Source organism: Phaethon aethereus (assembly GCF_964289735.1).
Source record: "Phaethon aethereus genome assembly, chromosome: 3".
Lineage (NCBI taxonomy): Eukaryota > Metazoa > Chordata > Aves > Phaethontiformes > Phaethontidae > Phaethon > Phaethon aethereus.
The window spans coordinates 64,960,972-64,984,144 of NC_138576.1; the positions used below are offsets into that span (position 1 = coordinate 64,960,972).

The 23,173-nt window shown below is 41.9% G+C and overlaps 1 protein-coding gene across 1 annotated transcript in view; it reads right to left on the reverse strand.

The window, feature by feature from the left end:
- The window catches only part of SGK1 (serum/glucocorticoid regulated kinase 1), a gene marked incomplete at its 5' end in the record, with an annotated part of 80,163 nt that overhangs the window by 45,362 nt on the left and 11,628 nt on the right, over window positions 1–23,173 (reverse strand). The window contains one exon of the mRNA XM_081997136.1: window positions 8,826–9,041. Within this exon, the coding sequence (XP_081853262.1) occupies window positions 8,826–9,041 (216 nt within the window). The remainder of the gene's footprint in view (window positions 1–8,825; window positions 9,042–23,173) is intronic.

The following is a 23,173-nucleotide window of genomic DNA, read 5'->3' on the forward strand; positions in this document are numbered from 1 at the left end:
TTTTATAGATGTCATATGGGATTATCCCACCCTTCCCCCCAGCTCTCTATCAGGAAAATATGATAATTCGTTTCCTCCAAAAATCATTCCCCAATTTACACAAAACTAGCAAAGGATGTTAAAACCAGTGCCTTCTTTGCCAGTAAGGCTCCAAAATAATTTCAAAACAGTGTAACTGTTAAGAGACTGAGCAGGGTTTTTTTGTTTTAATGGTAATGTCAATATGGTGTGATACAAACAAACAAACTCTTTGTGCAGCTGCACTGCTCTTTGTAAATAATTATCTTTCCATTAATGCAGATGGTCAAAAAAGTCAACTTATCATGCACCTCTAAAATCCAGAGAGTGCATTACAGAAACTCTTTTACAACATCCTGTGCTGACTATTCAGAGGGGGCGAAAGGTTTCACAAAATGGAAAAGGTATAATTGGATACAGAGCAAGTACACTGTATTAAGACAGGAGACACTGAGGAGTCCTGGGATCTGGGAATTGCATTAAATTACCTTAAATGAGCAGCATGCACTGTATTAACTAACATTATAATCGGATTTACAGAATGCATGACTTTACTATGAAGGTCTTAGCCAATTATAACCTCTTTGTGCAAAGAGGAAAATTCTACATAAAAGGTTATCTGGAAGTTCTAGACAGAAAAATAGTGATACTTATTTATAAATTGCAAAGAAATGCAACAGCTACAATGCTAAGATGAGAACAAGATTACTCAATGTTACTCGTACTGACCAAGACACTTGGGATGTCTTGTGATATCTGTGGCTTCTTGGGGTAGACAGACCAGTGCATACAGAGTAGCCCGAGGAACAAACCAACTTTTCTTTATGGAACATGTTTTTGGGTCAGAGGTGCATTTCTTTAGAGGGAAATGACATAGAAGACTAACTCTTGCCGATCCTCAAAAGCACAGTCTAGGCAGGCCATGAAACGACGTTTGGTGGGGAGGAGGGGACACAAACTCCTTCCTCCAGGGGAGCAACTCTTTATCAATGGGAAGGTCAAAGAGTTTTCAGCTCACGCCTCTGCTCCATGCCGTCCTGCTGGTGACTGCTTCTGGCCCTGGCCAGGTGGCAGAAGTGGCCCTGCCACCGCTCCTGCCCTCCGCATCCCCCCATCTTTGTGCAGCCCTGCACTCCCTGACCATGTTATAACATGGCTTATTGCTCCCTTGGTGGATGGGCTTGAATTTGGTTTTAAGTTGTACTGAGCTATTTTACAGACCTAGCCTTTAGCTGTCTGTGTACGGTCTTACGCACAGGTATGTGAGAGAGTTGTTTTATCTTCAGTGCTGTTAGTCTTTAAGAGGAGTATTAACTGCCTGTCAGATTGTTTTTATGACCTTGTCACACAATGCAACAGACTCCTTTATTTATCTACTATGAAGCACTGAATTATCTTCAAAATGAGCTGAAGCAATGATTACAAGATGGGCAATAAACAGATTAAAATAAAACTCCAATAGGAGAACAACTGCAGTTGTCCCTGCTAAATGCAACCTTTGAAGACCAAATGGATCTAACACAGCTTTAGGCTATAAAAAATATATTCTTTTCAAACAAGGTGCTTTTTGACTGTTTTTTTTCCCACCTCCTTTGACATCACGTACTAAATATTGCCAGAAGCAGGATTCTGGAGAAACAGAGAACATTGTTCCATTCTAGTAAGCAAATCTCTTGACCGTATGTGTCTGACTACTTTCTAACAAAAAATGAGCCTTGTCTGTCCTCTATGACAGGATAAAACCAAACACAGATTTGGTCTACTGTGTCTAGCCCAAACTCCTCACACTCATTGCACTGGGTATTTGCTGGTTACTACCACCAATGTAGAAATTGATACTCTCGTCTGATCACTATGACTGTCAGCAAAGTCATTTGGATCTCTGAATGGGAAAGGTGCTAGATAAACACCATATTAAAAATAATTTTTAAAAAAAGAGAGATAAAGAGATGTCATTTCCAGTCCAGGTATTACGGAAACCCTGTGGGAAGTACAATAAATCACTTTCCAGCTGCAGAAGTCTTCAGGGAAAACCCTTGACAATTAGTTTCTTTAAAATAAGGGATATTTTAATTATTTTCAGTAGTCTTGAACTAGCATTCAAAAAGGACAAGAGCATGTTTTTGGTTTTAGATATTGACTTGTCCAATTAATTTACTAAATGTATGGCACTTGAACAGACCTGTGATGGATGTACAAATGACTGAGTGCCTCACTGCATATTTGTACAGCAGATGATTGATGTATCACATCTTTTCTTTGAGTTATGGAACTGATTTATATGCTCTGTGCTATATAGACATGCACTTTGTCAGTTGGGACCATAAAAACCCCCACAGGCAATTGTCTGCTATTCAGTCTTTGCCATTCACTGAAATTACACATAATTTTAGCCTGTGCATTTGCAAACTGTGCTTTGCCATTTCCATTTGAAAACGCTTTTGTGTTAAACATTTTTGACTCGTCTAAATAAATATTATCCATAATAACCCTATATCAATCCATTACAAAACCATGAAAGTACGTGCTGCATTTAGATTTAATCCCTGAAACAAAGCCTGTTCCCACCTCACTCGCATGTTGCTTTCACAGCTGATTCTCACAGCTGCTGAGAAATCTGAGCAGCAGAGAAATGTAAGATTGCTTTTCATCTTGCTGAAGCTAAAAGATCTGCAATAAAATCACACTTGAGTCACTGGTCTTCGGATATACACATGATCAAATTCCCGAAGTACAGACACCTATTGGCAGATACATAAGCCTGCGCTTATGGGTGGAGATATGTATTCAAATGTACTCAATTCCAAATTCCATCAAAAACTCATTAGTGACACATTTATATCAATAGCTAAAAGAGCTTTACTGCAGTCAGCTAGAAACAACTATTTAGGAAATAGCTGCAAGCTATGCTGGTGAAAATGAGTTTTGCATTTATGACTGTCAACTTGCAGGATTAAGCTACAAGTTTGACTTGTGATGATCCAGAAAATATAGGCTTTCCGCAGCCAGAAGTTGCTGAATAGAGAGACGTACAAAATACCTTTTTTACTGTTCTAATTGCTCATATCGAACCACTTGCTTCTCTAAAACTCTAGTTTTCAGACTATTATAAATTTCTGAAGCAGAATATGATGATTGGGTTTACTTGTATAAGAAAAACAGTCAAAGAGAAGCTATGGAGTGCCAGTGATTGTGGATTCCCAAGTCAAATTACATGTAGTATACAAATATATGCTTTACTGGCTTTAACATCTTTTTTGTTTGGATTATGTTGGAAGCATCCCTGTCAATACAACATGGAGCATTGAAAACAGGGCTGCCCAACAGATTATTTCTCTGTATGCCACTCTTATGAGTACAAGGAACAGTTCCCAAACTCAGTAGAATAGGACCCCATCCTCCAGTCTGAGGGGGCGTAGCAAAATATACTCTGAAACCTGGAGTAATCAAGAGTAAAGGCAAGAACATTCTACACATGAATGTATTAAACTGCAGCTGTAAATAAGTTTGACTCTTCTGTTTTGACAGGCAGTTCCAGATCCCTGTAACTCTTACATTTAAAGTCTGCTTATAATGTTGTCTTTTATAGCATCTACAAGATTTTCTCATTGTATCTATGCTATATGTTAGCTTAAATAGAAACTTTTCATTTGTTTTCCTGTTTTCTTTCCAGACCTATCCCTACTATTTCATTGTTGCAATGGAGCAGGCAAATAAAGGGCCATATTTTTTCCAGATTGCGTTGAAGAACATGGTTATTTTCTTACTAACAGCTTTTCCTGTTTGCAAGAAGGGACAAAAGGGAAAACAAAACTCATTGAGATGTTCATCATAAGTGTTTCTTGAATCCCTGTGTGGAGATTCTAGCATGTGCCAGATGACAAGGTTTCTCACAACAAATGTCAGCCTGAGCTGCAGGCTCATGGGACCACTGGCCTCTTTGTCTGTCCTTTGCTCCTTGGCAATCTCTTCCCAAAGGATCCTGCTTACCAGGGCCTCTACCAGCTACTTCAGAGTGGATCTTGTCATACAGAAGAAGGGAATGAATGATACCGTTTGGCCTTTGGCAAGGCCTTTCCCAGATGTTTGTTGCCCCGGTATTGCTGATCTGTCCTCACCCACCCTAGGTATATTTATTTCATATCCTTCTCCCTGTGTCTCTATATGGGGCAGAAGTAAATTCAGTGAAAGGAGGGCTGTACCCCTCAACAAATGGGTGCAGGGTCTGCCTTGCTGTATGTGGGATTGACCTTCTGAGCTACCCTGAGCTGAGGTCTTCTGTAAGATACTCTCCATGGCACCCAGGGCTGCCTTCTGGAATAATCATGGTTAATTTAAGACCCTGCAGTGTGTACTGAGTAGTTCTAATTATTCCATCAAAGTGCATTACCGTGTTTGTCTCTATCAAGTGTAATCTGCCATCAGGTTATTAATTTGCCTATTAGAGGCATTCAAGTCATCTCCAGATTTGATTTCACTGAACATTTCTGTTACGCAAACGTCTTTTTTTCACCTACTTTTCTTTTCCTATTTATGTTTTATTGCAGCACTTTTCACATATATTCCAGGATTAATTGTCCCATACTGGGCTTTCAGGATTTCCATTTCTTCTATTGTGTATGTGCATATGTTTGTGTATTAACTAGCATTTATCAGGGTTTAAATCACATGGTGCCTCACTGCCAATGCAGATTATTAAAAGTAGGAAAGCTTTTTATCCAAAATGTGTGAGAAAACCATCCTTCCCTAAACGACCCAATCGTATCCATCACCAAACTCTTTCTTTATGGGGACCTAGTCAGATATTTCTTTTTCTCATCTCCACATTTTCCTAGTCCATTAAAAGACATTTATTTTTATGATGCCCCTTTACACAATGTATTTAATCTGAAACATATTCTTACCCCATTTCAAATGTAGGTTTCTAGAAGTTGTATGTTATTTATAGAAGAGATTCATAAGTAGAACTATCTCAAATAATTGCCCAACCTTTGGCTTGGGTACGTTTTTTTCAGCATTCCTCATCTCTGAAGCAAGACTTGAAAGATGGTGAAGTGCTGAAATCTGACTGAAATCAAGAGCTCTTCTATACTATATATATTGTATAAACATATTATGTTATATTATATTATATTATGTTATGTTATATATCATATTAAAATAGATTTTTATATATTAAAAAACCTTTGAATAGTTTTTAATAGTAAAATAAATTCCTGCTATCAACCTAACAGAATGATCCAAAAGTGTCTTTGATAGTAATTAACTTCCCAATAAGCTTCAAAGGACTTGTCCAAAAAGTTCCCTGCAGCCCTAAGCAAGACTTTCCTGACGCTCCTTCACAAAAGACACCGGGCGTGGATGTACCGCGAGAGGGTGGAGGAAGACGGGGCAACTCCCTCAGTAGCCTCCATCTCTTTTTCACCACCAGCCCCACAGAAGTGGTGAGAGAGGATGAAAAGACCAAAACCCTTTGCCAGACCCACGCAGCTGACATAGGGACAGATCCCTCCTGGGGCTGATGGGGCTCAGCACCCCACTCAGCACCCCTGAGCCCCCAGTCACGCAGCGGTGGCTGCGCCCAACGCACAGAGGTGCTCCTGGCAATTTAATAGTCACGTTGCTCAAATGGGGTAAACACACTAGTTTGTTCTTTCCCTCCTCTCATCCCTTAGCTAGGAGCAGCACGGGGGTTTTTTGTTTAGCTTTGGAAAGAAAAGACATCTCTAAAAATTCAGGGCTTTTGGTCTTCTAGATAGAGATGTGTCCATGGTGCTTCAGGACATATGCCAGCTGATAGATAGGGCAGCGGGAGCTTTTTTAGACAAAGAGGAAAGAACAGAACAAGCCCTGAACCTAGCTGTTGGCTCTGAGAAAAAAAGAAGATATTTTGAGCTCGCTAACAAGGTCTGTTATCTTTTGCTTATTTAGAGAAAGGTCTGAAACAAGGGCGTACCAACACAGTGTAAGCGTCATATACAGATCATGCAGAGTATGAAGGATTTGTGTGTGTGTGTATGATTCACCTCTTATAAGTCAGCTTGGTAAACCCTCACCTGAGAGATTTAAATAACACACGATTTTCACCAGGTGCCCCTCTCCCCATTTAGTAGACGGCTAAGCAGGTCTAAAAGGTGGTTTGCTCGCTCTTTCAAAGCCAGGTTATTTATATGGTGTATTCAATGTACAGCGCAGCAATTTATTTCAAAAGGGAATTTACCCTCTTCGTCAAGCTGGTGAGTTTTACGCAACCTGAAGTATGCAGATAGAGATGGAAAAGCCAGGAATGGTTATCGTAAATCATTACCCTGGCAGTGGTCCAGAGCCCTTAGGGCTTCAGCTGTTACACTGGTGGAGCAGATATAAGCTTCCACAGAACTAATCCACATTGGTTACAAAACCCAATAATACACCTATGTAAGTCAGTCTTGTGACAATTAGCATGGTTTTCCGGCAATGCTTGAAGATTATCTAGTCCAACGTATACAATGTGGAAAAATGTCATAAAAATACAGAGATAACACACTATCATACAAATAATAGAGGAGACTTAGTAGAGTTTACATCAATAATTATTTATAAACTCCAGCTGACACATGCCTTAATGGAAGAGCCTGGGGAGGTTGAAATGGAAGCATATTATAAGAAAAAAATCTCATTTAAAATACTTTCAGTTTCAATATAATCTTATTTACGTTAAGTCAATTTTTAAAGACTCCACTACATAATTGCCATCACAGTAAACAAACAGTAATGATTTTTTCCCCTGTTTTTGTTTTGGAAATAATAATAGAAATTCAGACGCGTGTTCCCTTGGGTGATGTGGTTTAATCGGATTGTTTTTTATATGGTATTTTTCAAACTGATCAGAACAACCTGAAACATGTCAGAGAAAGCTTGAAGAGTAGGCCTTTAATAATATTTCACGGCTGATTTCTTTATGAATTAACTTGCCCTTGAGCAAAAGGACAGGGTCAGTAGGACCCTTGTACGTGTTGGCCTTGGGCCTAGTGCAAAGGAGCTGTAATCACTGAACCAGTAGCTGGCTGCAGTACTGAAATCATCAGAGAAGAAAGAATAATGGGGGGAAAAGAGACAGGAATCAGCCAGGAGAGACAAGTGGCACACCCCAAGCTCCCTCTGACTTAACAGAGACCACTTCTCCTTGAAATAGGAACCGCCTCCATTCAAGTTCGTTGGTTAAAAGTGAAGGGAGCCGTTTCACGTCCATGCAGCCTGAGCCATTTGTAACCCCTGAACAGAATCTCGCCCGGCAACTCTCTTTAAACCTGGAAAAGGTCAGACACGGAGCTCCTTCAGCCTTTATTATTAAAAGCTTCCTGCCTGATTTCACTGTAGAGAAAGAGGCGGTGACCTTACATTTAATCACATCAAAACCTCTGTGCTTTAACTTACTTAAAAGACTCCTTATGCAGCACAGCTTTATCCAAGCAGCCTTTCGCCAGACGACATTACTTTTAAAGCGGCGTGCAAAATATCCCTCTTGCCGCAGACTCCAGCTGCTGACTAAGCAGGCTCTCCACTGCCTGCAGAAAGGAGACTGAGAGAGAGGTCTGGGGGAATCTGTGTGCAGCCAAATCTATCCCATATGCATGTAAAACCTAATGGAAATCGGTCATGAAGCCCTACAGCTGTATAGGAGTACATGTGATTTACGGCAAGGCAAAGGATTTGCAGAATCCTCCGTCTTTGGTGCTTTCATTTTTTAATGCTTCAGCCTGAACAAAGTTAATCTTCTTAATGAAGTAAAATGGAGGAGTAATTAGCTCCTCCGCTTGTGCATATGTTTCACCAAAATGCCTTTGCTGGGTTTCTGAAGTGCACAGGACTTCCATTTTTACCTGCTGTTTGAATTTCCCTGTTTAAAAATGCAGCAGATGTAGCATGAAAAAATGGTTCTGCTGTGAGCTGTGTGCTAAGGCTCTGATAAATGCCTTGTCACATTTGCTCTGCTTTGTACTTGGAAAGAGTCTTATTTGTTTGCTTTTATGTTTCTACAATTCTCTCCTTTTTTTTGTGTGCCATTTCCAGGCAGTGATGGTTCTGTCAGTGATGACGGGCTCTGAGCAAAACTTTCTGTTCTGTGTTTGGTTTTTTTCCACAGGGATTAGGTGGAGATGAAGGATGAATGAAAGGTCTGAAGTCTGCCTCGGAAAAGCCCCTTCCTGACCATTTCGTCTCAGCCCTTGCAGCTCTGTCACCTTCACATCTGTGTGCAACTGCCCAGCACTACACACAGAATGATGCTGTCATTCATAACATACCGGCATGACTCCAGGCAAACCAGGGTTTCCCTTCCACCCAAAAGACCCACTGAATCGTTCATCTCCTGCTCAGGAAAACTCCCTGAGCCCAATTCTTATTTCTAAAGAGAAAGCTAGATATGGTGTGGGGCTGGGGGAAGAAGGGAGGTCTTGTAATTGTGGGGCAGAAGGGAAAAAACTAACAAGTCCTGGTCCTTTTCGTTATCTTGGAAGGATAGCGTCACCTCTCTGCACCTCAGTTTCTGTAAAACAGGGAAATACTACTCGGTGTTACTAGTAATCTGTTCAGATACTGAAAGACTACATCAAAGCACTTTTGTGAAGAACCCTTTGTTTCTCATGCTGTCAAAGTCAAAGTTCAAGGTAGAAAGCAGAGCCCAGATGGGCACAACAGCCTTCGTCAGCAGAGTTTCGGATTTGGGAGAATCCCCTCCCTCCGAGGGCAGCACAATCTTGTAAATACAGGCCCGTTATCAGTGTGATACATGTAAACATCGTACGGGGGAGGAAAGAGCGGCTTACTTTGCTGCTTCTCTGGCTCTCCCAGGAGCAGGACTCGGCCTCCTGAGGAGCGATCCCTCGCTGGAAAGGGTGGTCGCTCAGGCAGGTCTGGCACAGCGGGGGCTCGAGCTCCGAATCCCCTGGAGGTAAATGCATCACAGTGGACCCCGGGTATTTGAGGCTGGCGTGTGGGTGCTTTTCCACGCTGACCATCGGGCTCTTAATCCACCTTCGTACCTGCCAACACGGAAAGAGGTTATGGACTCCCTTTTGCTTTATGGCAGCAGCTGGGATGGCGCAGCAGGGCTTCGGATGCAGATAAAGGCACAGATTGAGGAAAATAATCAGATACCCTATAGGGTCAGGATCAGTTTTCTACAGGAGAAAGTGGTAGGCTATGTCAGGGTGTGAGCACACACCATAGTCGGGCTCTTTATGCTGAGAATCATCTGCTGCTTTGTGCAAGTCTGCCATACGTCCAGCCACAATACAAAGTTTCCAGGCTTTGTAAAGATATTAAAATATATAATAGACTGCTAAGAATAGAAAGACAGCTCCCCAAAGCAAGTATTGCCAGCTTAGACAGCTCAATACCCCCTGTGGAGAAAAAGCAGACTGTTTTTGCAGGTATACAAGTGTAATACTGTAAACTTTCTGCAGTCCTTTTTCAACAGCAGTATCTTTTGTTTCACCTCTGACTTCATATACGATCTCAGCCTTTTCTGTGCCTCCCGTCACTACCTTCAAGAGTCCGTTTCTCATGTTGACCTGCACTGAATTTTGACCCTGACTGCTCTAATCTGCCCACCCCTGCATTTTCCCTGCCTCTGCAGCTCCAGGGCTAGGACCTGGTGCGCTACTGCAGGGAGGACACAATTTTGGAGCATAATCCGCTGCACTTGCAAGGCGTGATGTCAGCCACGTGCACTTTGTTTGCTCTTCCTTTCACTTCTGTGACTGTCTGTTTTCTGCCACGTGAATCAAAAGTATTGGATTTTCTAACAAGGTAGGTGAGGAGTCAGAGACGTTTCTGAGCTCTTTTTCCAAGTCATTTTGTACCGTGAAGCGGAGAGACCACTGTATGAGCTGTGCTATACTTGCACTCAATCCGATCAAAACGCTCTCATTTGAGAGCGAAGGACAGGTAGGGACGTATGAGGGTATGTTTTACCAGCACAGAGGCGGAAGGCTGAGACAGCCAGAGCTGAAAGCCCGACCAGCCTCCTACGGCCGGGAGACGTGCGAGCGGAACCTCCCGTCCGTGCAGGGGAGCGGGGCAGGGCTGCAGCGGGAAGCCAGAAAAAGCTTGGCCTCAGCATTGCCGTGCTTCATTAGGAGCTGGTCTTTGCTGTTAGGGGATGCTTTACATCAGGAAAATAAACATTTTACGTTACGTTAGTCATGAGTGTTTGCTTAACAGTGGAAGTCTATATCGCAGCAACTGGTTACCAGGATCACATACGATAAACAAACAGAACGAAACATCTCCAGCCAGCCTTCTGCTGCTGACTCCTCCGTGGGCGATACACCCGCCACTGCCCTGCTGTGCTGACCTGCCGCAAATCTCAAGGTTAGGAAAATTTCTCTTTCCTCTTCATGGCAACCAGAGAGATATCCTTTTGGGGGCAAATGAGCCACTTCCCACTGCATTCCCCATTTGCATTTTTTCAGCAACATCAGTTCATGTGGATGATATGAGCCCCTACTTCCATGCTCTGGGGCATTCCTACAATGTCAGCCCCCTTTTTGCTCACTATAGTTCTTGGATGCTGTAGCTGGCAGGTGCCATGCCTGCATGCTTTTGCAACAAATTTTGCAGAATTGAAAGCCGAATGCTAAAAGTTATGCAGGATCATTTTTCTAGGATGTTAAAACCAGTGTATATTTTTTATTGAACTTCTCTGCTTTTATAATTCCTAAATTCTCTGCTAGTATAGAACAATTGTTGGCTCACAATTTTCCTTATCCAGACTTTTTAAACTTCAGATTGGTGGGTTGAAGTTGTAGGGGGAGGGTTTATTTTTTCAGATTTCATTTCAATAAGCATATTTTGAAACTGATCTTTTGACTCTGGCAGATTTTAAACACAGTTATTTTTGCCAAGCATAATTGGGTCCATGATTGTTAAGCACATCATTAAATATATTACTCTCCCCAAGTAAATTCATGGTTGTGTGTCTTGATCTAATTCCAGAACTTGGTATGTTGAAAAGAATAATTATATTCCTGGTCAAAAAACCATGCTTGATTTTCCAGTGTAGTTTTATTACAGGAAGCATACAATGGATTTAATGTGATTCTGAGAGGAGTAAATGACGGTTCATTTTGTCCTTTTTAAGTTAGATCTGGTGATCAGTTAAGTGTTTTCTGACCTGGTTCTGCCTTTCTTCCCTGACGTCCTGCATCTTCAGTCACATCATTATGGGTGCAGACAGCTTGCAAAAGTGTGCATGAAGAAGAACCAAACTGACAGCAGAGAGGGGCCTAGGCTGCAATGAGGCACAGGTTCGTTTTTTCTTAAAAAGCCAAGGGACATGGCCCAGTCTTCTGCTCAAGATGCTCGATTGCATACAGCATCGACTCAGGCAGGAATTCAAATGCAAATCTGGGTCTGAGGTTGCGTTAAGACTCAATGATGTTTGGTTTTATGGTTTCAAATTCAGGGCATTTGCAGTGACGGAGTTAATCAATAATTTCTGTTGTAGCTTCACCTGTTGTTTCACTGTCTTGTGTTTCCATTTACAGATCTCTAGCCTGCCTGTGTGTTAACAAGCCTTCAAAATGTGACCTGAGTACTCCTGATACAGCAAAATCTGTCTGTATCAAATGATCTCGTAGCTGCAGCTTTTAATGGCAATGAAATATACATTCAGCAGCATAATGCTCATAACTTAAAAATTACCACCGGTGCTTTAACTTCTGTACATGGTAACGATGAGACAAAGTAACAGGGCCTGCATTTTATGAAGCCGCAACCACCGAGGGTTGGTGGCATCTTCTGGCTGTAGCATCAGCAAGTGCTCCCTGAGTTCAGGGTGAATCCGAAACAATTTTTCTTACTATTGTTTATTCCAGGCTGACTCCTGGTTTTAACACAGGTACACACCTTTTTCTCTGAATGACTTTTTGCTGCTTAAAAATGTTGGATTAACCCCATGTTTGCATATGATAGGTCCATAGTATTTATACATTACAGCCTGTACTGAGAGATGAAAAAGAAGTATGATTGAGAACAGTGATCTGGTCATATTGTTCTGTTTAATGCAACAGGGTTTTGGGGAAACTAAGGTGGGACAATTTCAGGAGCACCCAGCTTTGAGATTGAATCCACTAGCAGGACTTTTTTTTTTAGTGGTTGGGACCAGTTCAAATAGGTTAGCACACCCACAGTTCCAACGCACTGGCAGAGAAAAGGTTTAAAACAATTCTAGTTTTCCTTCGTTGGATCGCGCAAAGTTCAGGTTCGTATACACCTAGCCCTGTCTGCCCAGCCCACGACATTGTGCTGACCCAGCGAAATTCACCAAGGCATCAAGCCTGGGCCCCACGCCGCCCGTCCGTGCCCCGGCCTCCCGGCGGCCACGCCAGGGGATCCGAGCAGGGGCTGCCACTTCAGTGGGTGCCAACGCGTTACGTTGAGAGCCGACATGTTTGTTAGTTTTAGAGCTTGCCTACATAGCTACGTTAGCACACCGCTGGCCCAAGCGTGAATTGGGTAAGCAGACAGTAAAATCTTGTATGGATGCCTCTGTTCAGAATTAAGATGGGCTTAATTCATTCTGTAGACATTTTGTTTCATTTGCCTAAGTTAAAATTTCAGGTTTTATTCTGAATTGAAAAGTCCATGAGGATTTTAATGACATTTAACTAACCTCCTCCAGTTTCACATCTCCAGCGAATTCAGACTGATGTCCCTCAGTATCCCTCTGCAGACAAACTCTACAGTTGCCTGTTGAAATCCATAGATAACGCCGAGTAACGTGCACAGAAGAGTGTGGTAATTGTTACCCATACTCTGACTTTCAACATGTATCCATATCCAAAAGCATTGAAAATATTGGTTTTAAACTGGAAGTATGAATTGGCAGCACCTTCATAGCAGCGAGGCCAAGAGCAGACTTCTGAAGAAAAACAACTTTCCTGGGCTCAGCTATGCGGGCCTCAGGTTTCCATTGCCATTTCTAGGTTGTATATTACTTTTCAGAGTGACTCAGTTAAGTTTAGCGAAATGTGTATATACTAGTCATTGAAATGTAAGTCCACGCTATAGGTTTTTGTCTAGCTTTAACTTTGGCACACTTCAAAGATTTCTGTGTGTTTACTATTTACATTTACACTAGGCAAGTGCCTTAGATCTATAGCTCAGTTTGACTTGGGCTACCTTAAATGTCACTATAGATTTCAAAGTGCAAACCTTCATTTCTTTGGAATTCACTTCGCTAAAAAAACTCACGCAGTGAATTGCACGCACAAAAAAAAAGAATTTTCAAGACATTTCTTACAGTTTCTTCCCTGACTGACAAAGACAGATTAACAAGGAGCAGATGATAGTTTGTTATTTAGGGCATTGTATAATGCTCAGATGCCACAGTGCTAGGTGCATCATTCTTCATGGCAATGTAAGGACTGTTTGATTATTCAAATATATTATTTTTTTATTCTTGCCATGATACCCATCTTCCAGTAAATAAACCAGAGCTGCAGGAAGCAATTCTGTTCTGAACTGCTTCTGAAGATTTCCGTACTTTCATTTCCAAAGCAAGGCTTTTTAAACTCCACAGGCAACTTCATCCACCGTTAGAGAGTATAAGCAGCTGACTCTTTAAGTATGTCTGAAATAATCCAAATAGGACTGAGCAGAACAGAAAGGAGCTCCCAGTTTCTCTTGCCCCATCATGACTGTGGGTTCGTTATGCCTTTTTCTCACCAACAACACATACCCACAAGAAATTGCTTCTATTACGTGCCTGCTGTGGAGCGCCCAACAGCTTCTAGTTAAGCTATAACTGCATTTATGAGGTTCACTGTTCCCACGCGGCTCCCACTGCCTGGGCAGGTGGACACGGGTCTGCTCTGCCGGTGGTGTGAGCTGCGCAGCTGCCGGTCGGCCGTAGCGCAGTAGCTGCACGTCAGCATCCCGTCACGCGCAGGGCGAGTGTCCCTTGCTGTTTTCGAAGGCTGAGCAAGAGATCGTCTGTACCCACCCATGCAGACAGGCTTGAGATTTGTCAAGTATTACCTTACTGCTATTAGCTAGCAGTTGATTAAAAATGTTTCAGGGAACCCTCACCTTGTCTTGTTTGGAGAGAAAAAATTTCAAAGCAAGAAAAAGATAGTTTACCAAAATTATCTGTGAAACATGATCAGGTTTAGTGTATCTACTACTGAATAATTTCTGAAAAGAAAGAGTTTTGAAGATGTCAGAGCAACTAATTTCAACTTTTCCAAGTGTAAAAGTTTCACATTTTCAAGTCAAATAATGTTTTATTTTTTTTAGCCTTGAGACAGAGCAATTTCTTTGGAACAAAGGCAGTCAACCTCACACTCACAGACCTTCATGGCTGGGAATAAACTTAATTATACCTTTCTACCCTGTCACATTTTAGGATTTTTTTGTACTTCTGGTTTTGTTGGACCACCAAAGGACCTTTGCAGTTAGCCAAAGTTGTTTGGTATTTCTTGTATTTCTTGCAATGACCTCAAAGAATATTGACTAAAATTTTCCCTATTCCTTCAAGATACGTGGGTTCAAAGGAGTGTCGTACACCCTTCTAGTATGTAGTCATCTGTCACTAATCCTAAACTAAATTGAAATGTGACTGTTCTTAGAGAAGCCCTTTAAATACCCTTTTCCCAAGCATGGCCTATAATATTGCTGAAAGATGCACAAGTTTTTTTTTAAAGGCTATTTTCTGAACCTTGTTTGCTCTATTTTCTTTGCTTGCTTTACTTTCTAAAAACATGATATCCAACAGCGATAATCACTCAGACTAGAAAATTGCCAGATGTGATTAAATGAGATTTGCCAAGTTCCAGGGTTTTTTTCCACTCCTGGCTTTTCCTCTTATGTAATAGCAAACAGATACGGCTTTTAATTTCATATGGCTCAGCTGTCAATAGCATCAGTCGACTCAGCACATTTTGTACTTTAATCAGGTATTCATAAGCCAGTCCTCATCACTGTAGGCATGAGCAATATTTTCCATGAGAGAAACATCTGCCTGTTCTCTGGGGCCGCCACCGATGCAGATGTGGCTTTTGCTGGAGGGAGGCATGAGCCGATGGCACCAAGTGGCCATCCTGGGGTGTTCTCCCTGGCTTTGGAGACACCGGAAAGCCCGGTGCTTCTCAGGACACCAACGGCTTGTCTGCTGGCTTCCCAGCTGAAGGCTTGACTCTCATGGGTGCTGGATACTCTGGAAAGGAAAAGGCACCTTACGCAGGGACCTAACGTCCTGCAGTATTAGGCCCTTTGTAGATGTGAGAGTCACTTTACTGCACTAGTGCCTGGTGCAGACTACTGATTTGAGTAGCATTTAGCAACACAGTGTGAAAACACATATTTTGGAGCAGTAGATATTAATGTGAATGAAGGAGGGCATCAGTTTGTAAATATATTGGATAGCCCATTAGATATCTAAAATTGCGAACATTTGCTGAGGACTGAGGGTAAATTGAATACTGGAATGGCTTAAGGGAAAGCGTGGAAATCTTCTTGGAGGTCCAGTATAATCTGTCAGTTCTCAGTGAAACATCACACCCATCAGCACAACAGTATTGAATTTAATCTGACGGCCTGTGCAACCATATGCTCTGTACAGCAGCATTTTCTTCCTCTGAAACTTTGGAGAGGATTTTTTCCTATTTTTGTGGGGGATTGGAATAAATGACTCTGTGTGCTCGAGCTATTCTGTGCTGAAATTTCCACTCTTCATGAATGTTCCTGTTTGCATCAGTTCATGGGTTTTTATGGCTCTCAGTCAGCTTCTATTTACTTTACATGTTGCATTGCAAGGTCTCTGGGTATTCATTTCCCTACCAGACAGTATCAAATACCTCGACTGTGATCTAGGTCAGTGCATGTGCATGTGTTTTAGTTCTGCCTCCCAGTGATATCAAGTGTACTTTGCTTCTTCTCTGATTGCAGTTCATCCGATCCCTTCTTTCCTTCTTGTGGTGTTATCTAATTGCACCTCGGACCAGGATTTGAATTTTCATCCATTATGTAAACCCTAGGTGGACATGGAGCTCTTGAAATCTTCTCCCCAAAGCCTTGAGGGCAACTGTCAGGAAACCTATTTAAATTACAATTAGGGAGATTATGGAATGAAAAGCTCCATTGTTCAAATTGTGTACAGTCATCTACTTAAATGGAAAGTGGTAAATGAGAAGCAGGCTGATTAATGCCCGGACTGAGATATATCACTGCTCTCTAGCTGGCTTTGACATTGCATTTGTCACGTCCCATGGGAAATGCAGCACAGCAAAAGAATCAGTTTGTCAAATCACCTCAAGGTTTTTTTTTACTCTCCAGAACCCTGAGACATCACTTTGTTGCTTAATAATCACTTTTTTTTTTTTAATAAAAGGAAAGTGAAGGACAACTCACTGCACAGTCATCATTTGCCACTTTCTCTGCAAGCCAAGAAGCTGCTCACTAAAAAGCAGGCTGAGGCCAAATAACTGAGCACATTGTTTCCACCCAGGCCTGGATGAACATGACCTTGATCCATGGAGAGTTCAGCCCTCCAAGTGTGCCAGGGGAAAGGTTGTGAGGGAAACCGGCTGCAGCTCAGGGTGGAGGGGTGCAGGGAGTGGTGAGGTGGTTTATAGGAGACCCAGTACACTTTGGTCATGGGCACCAGGTATTGCAAGTCGAGGAAATGCAATTCTTGCTGCAATATGACCTGGGAAAGCTGTGTCAGTTCTCTGGGGTTCGGTTTCTTCTCCCATCCTTCTCTTCTTTTGTTGTTTCACGATAAATTCTTTAACAAAGCTTTGTGGAGAGCCTCCACCTTTGTGGCTGCCTGTAGGCGTGACTCTAATAAATATCACAAAGAGGAATGTATGAAGGTATATGTGATGGTCTTAACTTGATATCTTTTATGACCTTCCCAGCATCTCAGCAATTGCTGAAACCATAAGGGCTGGATTAGAGGATTGACCTATCCTAGTTCTGTTTTTTTTTCATTTGGAATAACCTTCTACAGTCTCCATCTGCCTCCAGCTAGATAGACTTATGCCATACAGCCACTGGGAAAACCGGTCTAGTGTAAATGTCCATCACTCCACCAAGCTTAACACCTGGTTACCCTTCAGCTCATGTCTCCACGTTTCATCCCATGGAAACCAGTGCAGAGAGAGGAGGACGCAGTTGTCCCAGCATAACAGGGGCTGGGGCACGTACCTGAGTCTGAGGGCTGGCAAGTGTTTGTGGATCCCCAAGACCCAGGTACACTCCTGGTTCATGCCAAGAATTTGACGTGTTCTGTGCCACATATCTGCTCAGGTGCATCATGTTGTGATGAGCATCTCAGGGTTTTTCTCAGGGTTTTTAGTCAGTACTTTATTGCTATTTGCACACACACACTTTCCCACACCAAAGTATTTCACCTGCCATAACAGCATCTGGCAGAAATCAAAGCAGAAGCATAGTAAATGTTTCTATATTTATTGTTGTTATCAGTTGCAGAGTTAACACTTGAAGTAAATAAGGTAGATTTTTATGATCTTAAGTGTGAATGACATGTCTCCTCCAGGCCACAGTAGCAAGTCAGCAAAGGCGAGATTCTTAAAAAAATAAAAAGTCAGCATGTGACCACAGTCAGGCACCAATCCCAAAAGATGATGGGTACCAAAATGACTTGAGGAATTTGGGATCCTCTCAGCATGTGTTTAAATATTCCTGCTAAGCAAGTTGCATCCATGGAAGAGAAGGCATGAAGAGTAGCAGAAAACTTAGGCACACCAGCAGTGCCAATAAGGAGTGTTAATGAGCACACAGACAGCTGCCTGGCTGATTTTCCTGTTCCACTCAATGGGAAAACTCTTGCCAACTCCAATGGTGCAAGAGAAAGTCTCTAAACCCCACATCTCACATTGATAGTTAAATTAGCTTTTGCTGTGTTCCCCTATTGACTGGCTGATTTGTTTGAAATGTGGCACAAAAAAAATCTAAACAACCAAACAGGCACCACTTAGGGTTTTCCTCTCTTCCTTCCTCCCACTTTGCCCTTGATAACAATTGTTAGTCTCATGGGATTCTTTTCTCTGTGAATAAATAAATAACTGATGTGTTGGAATCAGGTAAGAGCTCTTGGATCAGTTGTAAGAACTGATGGCACTTGTTTCTACAGTAGATGAGACAATAGATTCATTGTCCACACTGGTGTATAAACACCCTCTCTCTGTGTGTTATGTCAAAGAGGAAAACAAAACAAAATGGGATTTATTGTGTATGTGCAAGTCTAATCTTTCCAGGCTACCAAGTTAAAAAAGCTTTTCATCTAGATCAAATAAAAACAACGCGAACAGTACATCCCCAAATCCTATCCAAATAGTCTGAGGCTGCTCGCTCATATCTCCTCTCTTCTCTCTATTTTGTGTGAGCAAAGCTAATTGCCAGTAAACCTAGGCAACGCTTATTTTAACTCCTGCTCTGATAAACACCGCATCCCGTATCTATCAGTCAAAGCCTCAAAGCAGTGTGCAGGGTACTATGAACTTCTGAGTCAGACACAGGAGCCAGGGAATACACGTTTGGTTGTGGATGGGCTGCAAACGTAACTGAATGAAAAAAATCCCAAGCCAAACAAAGGTATCTCAGTGTACTTCTTCTCCCTTCCAGTTTTCTGACGCAATAATTATTTTGCATCCTTCAGTAGCCTGGGCTGAAATATCACAGCATTATAAAGCTTTACTGCAGGACAAGAATAATGGCTGCAGTGGCAGAACGCAATGGATGACTGGATACAGCACCAAGCCCCATTCAGTAGTTATCCTTAGCTATTCAGTCAAAAGCTTCATACTGTTCAGAGCAGTGAAGCACACTTTGTGCAGCCTGAAATTAATAAATTTCTTATTCCTAATTTGAGCCTGATACTGCACTTCACTAATCTCCTTTTGATTTGGCAGAAGGTGACCCTTGGAGTTTGTTGTACAATACTGCACGCCATCCTAATTTTTTATTGATCTTTAAGGCAGCCAGGACCATTAGGTGAGCTGATTTAAGGTGCCCAGTCCTTCTGGCCCTGAGAGATAGACATGCCAAAACATTCACAGAGCCGCGAGACAGAAAAGCTGCACTATTCCTGGAGGGGCTCCAGGTGGGAGATGGCAGTGGCTCTGCACAGGTCAGCCCCTTTGCAAGCCAAGGCTGGGCTGCAACCCGCAACAGGGACCCCAGCAGCCCACGCGGGCTCACCTGCAGTGTGGCATGGTGGCACAGCCCCTGGTCAGGAACCCCACTTGAGCACTCAGGAGTTCTGGGGTGGTCCTCTCATCTAGCAGACCTCTGGGTAACACAGACAAGGGCGATGCCTTTGTTCTTCTGTTCCCGAGTCAAAGGAGACGCGTTTGCTCAAAAGCAAATGTCTTCCAGGAAAATATCCACCATTTCTCTTCCTAGCTTCTTCTGGTGGCCAATTTGCCCTTGCTGTTGAGTTGCTAAGAATACTGTTTGAGGAGAAACAAAAAGTCCCGACCACTCAAATTAGCCATTTTAAAATGGCATCCCAGCTAAGATGCTGTGCATAGCACGGTGTGAGGCACTGATATATTTCAATCAGGTTTTAAAAGATTATGTTATTCTGAGCTACACAAGAATTTTTGTATTATACCACCATCTTCAGTGGGGATTTAAGCTTGGAGAAGATATTATAATTCAAGTGTTTTGACAAATTAATCTAGTGGCAAATGTGACCAATTCTTTTAAGATCTTTCATTGATTTTTCTCTTAATTCTTCCCAGCAAGGATGATAAAAACGAACTTATGGGGAGCACCATAATTTGATACATACCCTGTCACTATAGGAAAACATATGGTCCTGAGTAATTTGAAAAGAAAACATACATCTTCCTGTAGCAATTGCACAGAGTGAAAGTAAAACTCCTTAACACAAGAGACTCTTACGAGGTTAACATTTGTTGGTTAATGATTCAAAACTTTCTCTGCATGATATTCTTTTAAGGTATGTCATGAAACCTAGCTCAGTCTATTTGAAAGGTGGACCTAACATTCATGGCATTTCCTGCTCCCAAAGCTGCAAATGACATTTATTTATAGTCCTGTGAGGAAAAAACTATTATTTTCTAGTTACATTTCAGTCTACTCTGAAATTTGTTTGAATTTTTACCAAGCTTCCCCTCACTCTGTGGAGACTAGATGCCTCATCCACTTGAGGAATAGGTCTTAGAGTCCCCCTTGGAGAGCGGGAAATGACTCAATGCTTCAAAAACAAAACAGCAAACACAAGATGAACTAACAAATGTGAAACCCCATTCCATAGCAATTTCATCACCTATAAAACTGCAGCTGTTTCAATTTGTGAAACTGAGCAATTTCTCCTGCACCTGTCAAACCTGCCTGGCATTTCAATAAATTGTTCCATGTGTTGGTTTGCTCATGTTTTAACATAGCTTGAGAAATACGCTCTTAAAAAGGGCTAAGTACAGGCAAAAAGTAAAGTTAATCAGAGCAAAGCCACATTTTCAAACTGCCAGTAATAAACAGTCATTCATATGTATAAAAGAAATAAAAGTTCTTCAGTGAAAAATGTAGCAACAGATGCAAACCAGACACGTTCAAGAAGTATGGAAACAAGGGAGGCTTTCTTTCTGCCGTTTACATTATTTCCCTTAGCTTAGTATTTTTCCAGGGACATGCTCACATGCACAAGAAACATATTGCCCAGCACATTTTCATGGTCTTCAGTTTATTACAAGATGATGGCAATAAAGATTTCTGTTTTAGAAACACAAGCTGAAGGGTAAGTCACCAATACTGACTCATGAGCTTGAGGGCTGGAGTCTCCCACTTGTGAAGGTTGTTGGTTTTGGGAAGCCTGTGACTGAAGCAGCTTGTTTTGAGTCTCTTATTCCACATGCTTGGTTGTGTGTGGGTTTTCTTTTGCCTAATTCTTGCAAAAAAAAAAAAACAAACTGAAGTCATTTTGGGTAAAAGCTATTGGAAGCTAACGCATTTTTCCTCTGAGCAAGCCAACCTTTTTTGAGGGTTCAAGACTGATCTGGTTAAACAATAAGTATGACATCAGAGAACAGTATCTACTGTTTAAAATAACCCACAGGTAGGAGGATCTACATGGTTTCAGTTTGGCACGTAAATCCTTTTACAGGGCTCCTACTCACCAGTGTAAATTACTGTGTCAAAGAATGAGTTCAACAGAGAAAGATATAGAACTTTGCTTAAAGAATTGCCTTAGTTTAAAGCAAACAGAAATTGAAGAAGGGAAGTAGAAGGAAGAAATGTCTGAGACAGGTTAGCCATGTTTTTAAATGGACTGAATAGTTTTTCTAGTAATGTGACCATGAAATAAGGGACATCAGACCATAGCCTAACCTTGTGGACTTGGCCAGTGACTCCTTTGTTAAAAACATTTTCAAAAGCAGCAAATGCACCAGACTCTTGGCTCCTTGCAGTCCCTGTGACTTGCCCCACTCACTGGCAGTGTGGAGAACCTGGGCATTTGCCACACCTGCCTTCAAGTGACCTGCTAGTGCAAGGGGACTAATTTTTAGGTGGCATACCTACACCAGAGAAACCCAACATGGGTGTCTGGATCTCATATTAATGCACAAATCTGCAAAGATATTTGGGTGCAGAAGCTGCTGGGGTTTTCCAAAGCTCACACAAGTTCCTCCAAGAGCTTCATAAAGCATAGTGCTAGGCTGGACTCTCTAGCAGCTTGCAATGGAGAAGCAGCAATCTCTCTTCATTTCTGTATGGGCCTGTTCAGCACACAGGCTACTAAATGGGGAAGGTCCAGGTGAGTTAGGCCTTGGAGGGAAAAAAGGGAGAAGTATGATGAACAGTAGAAATCTGGTGAAAAGAAGAAGATTTATTTCTATATTTAACTTCTGGAGGACTGCCAGCATACTTGGAACTATACAGAAAGAGAACCTCATCAGGCTTTTCTGATATCTAATTACAGCTCTTTCAGGCTTAGTATATACTGAATAATTGGGGGATGGAATGAACAATCTTAGAGTAGCTCTGATCTTTTTTTCCCTTCAGCATTGCTTAATTAATCTTAAATAAAGAAGGAAAGAATTTATTTAGTGCAGGCAAGATATCCCAGAGCAGTCACCTTTGCTTCCTCAGCGCTGTACTCAAAAATGCAGGACAAAAGAAGAGCCATAAAAAATAAACTTTTGGATCTGAAATGAGACCTGTTCCTCTCACAGGGGGCTGATGCAGAGAGTGTATGCATGGAAACCATGGGCTTAGGGAGGAATGGGCACTAATGGACGCTTCTGACAGTATGAATCAAATCTCACAATCTCCTTATCAAAAACATAGATCTCCCATCTCCTCCAAGTGCATTGTAACTCCTGATATTATGCACTGGGGAGACACTGTCAAACTGAAATGTAGGAGCTAAAAGAGAAGTGTCAGAGCCAGGGTGATGAATGGAGTCCCCTCCTGAGGACTGTGTTGCTTCTTGCCTGTCCATCTCTCCAAAGGGTTTGGTGGTGTCAGAGACCTTGAGCTAAGAAATGATTTTGTCTGACATGCCGCATGAAATATTATACCTAAAACAACCATAAAAAAAGGAATTTTAAGAAAGGCTTATGCATCCTTTTTTCTTTTAGTCAGGCAGCGACATAGCACAGAACTTGTCTGTCCACAGCGTCTTGTGTGGGAATATGGGCTTGTTCAAATAAAAATAGAGACCCACCATAGAAATGCTTACGGTGTGGTATCAAAACTCACCCTGTTTCATGGGGCAGGAAGATAAGTGGTGATAAAACAATGTATGCCTATATACATATACTCATATATATGTATGCATGCGCTATGTTAACGTGCATGTACATATACGGGTAGCTCTAGAACTTGGGCCCCTTCGGAAAATTCAGTGAGTTGTTTTTTTTTGTCTGGAAATATTTTGAGAAGTGCAGAAGAAAATCTTCAAGCCTAATTGGGGAACTTCAGTAGAACAGCACTGAGGATGCTAGTCAGTTGCCTTGATGGTACCCAAAAGATGGGTCTATACCAAATCTAGCAGACCTGTTCCTGGTCTTCTCATATACTTCGATTGACCTGTAGGCCAGTGCATGAAAATTTATAATGGGGTCTGTCCTTTTTTAAAAATAACACCTGCACAAATTCCACTTTCACTGCATGATTG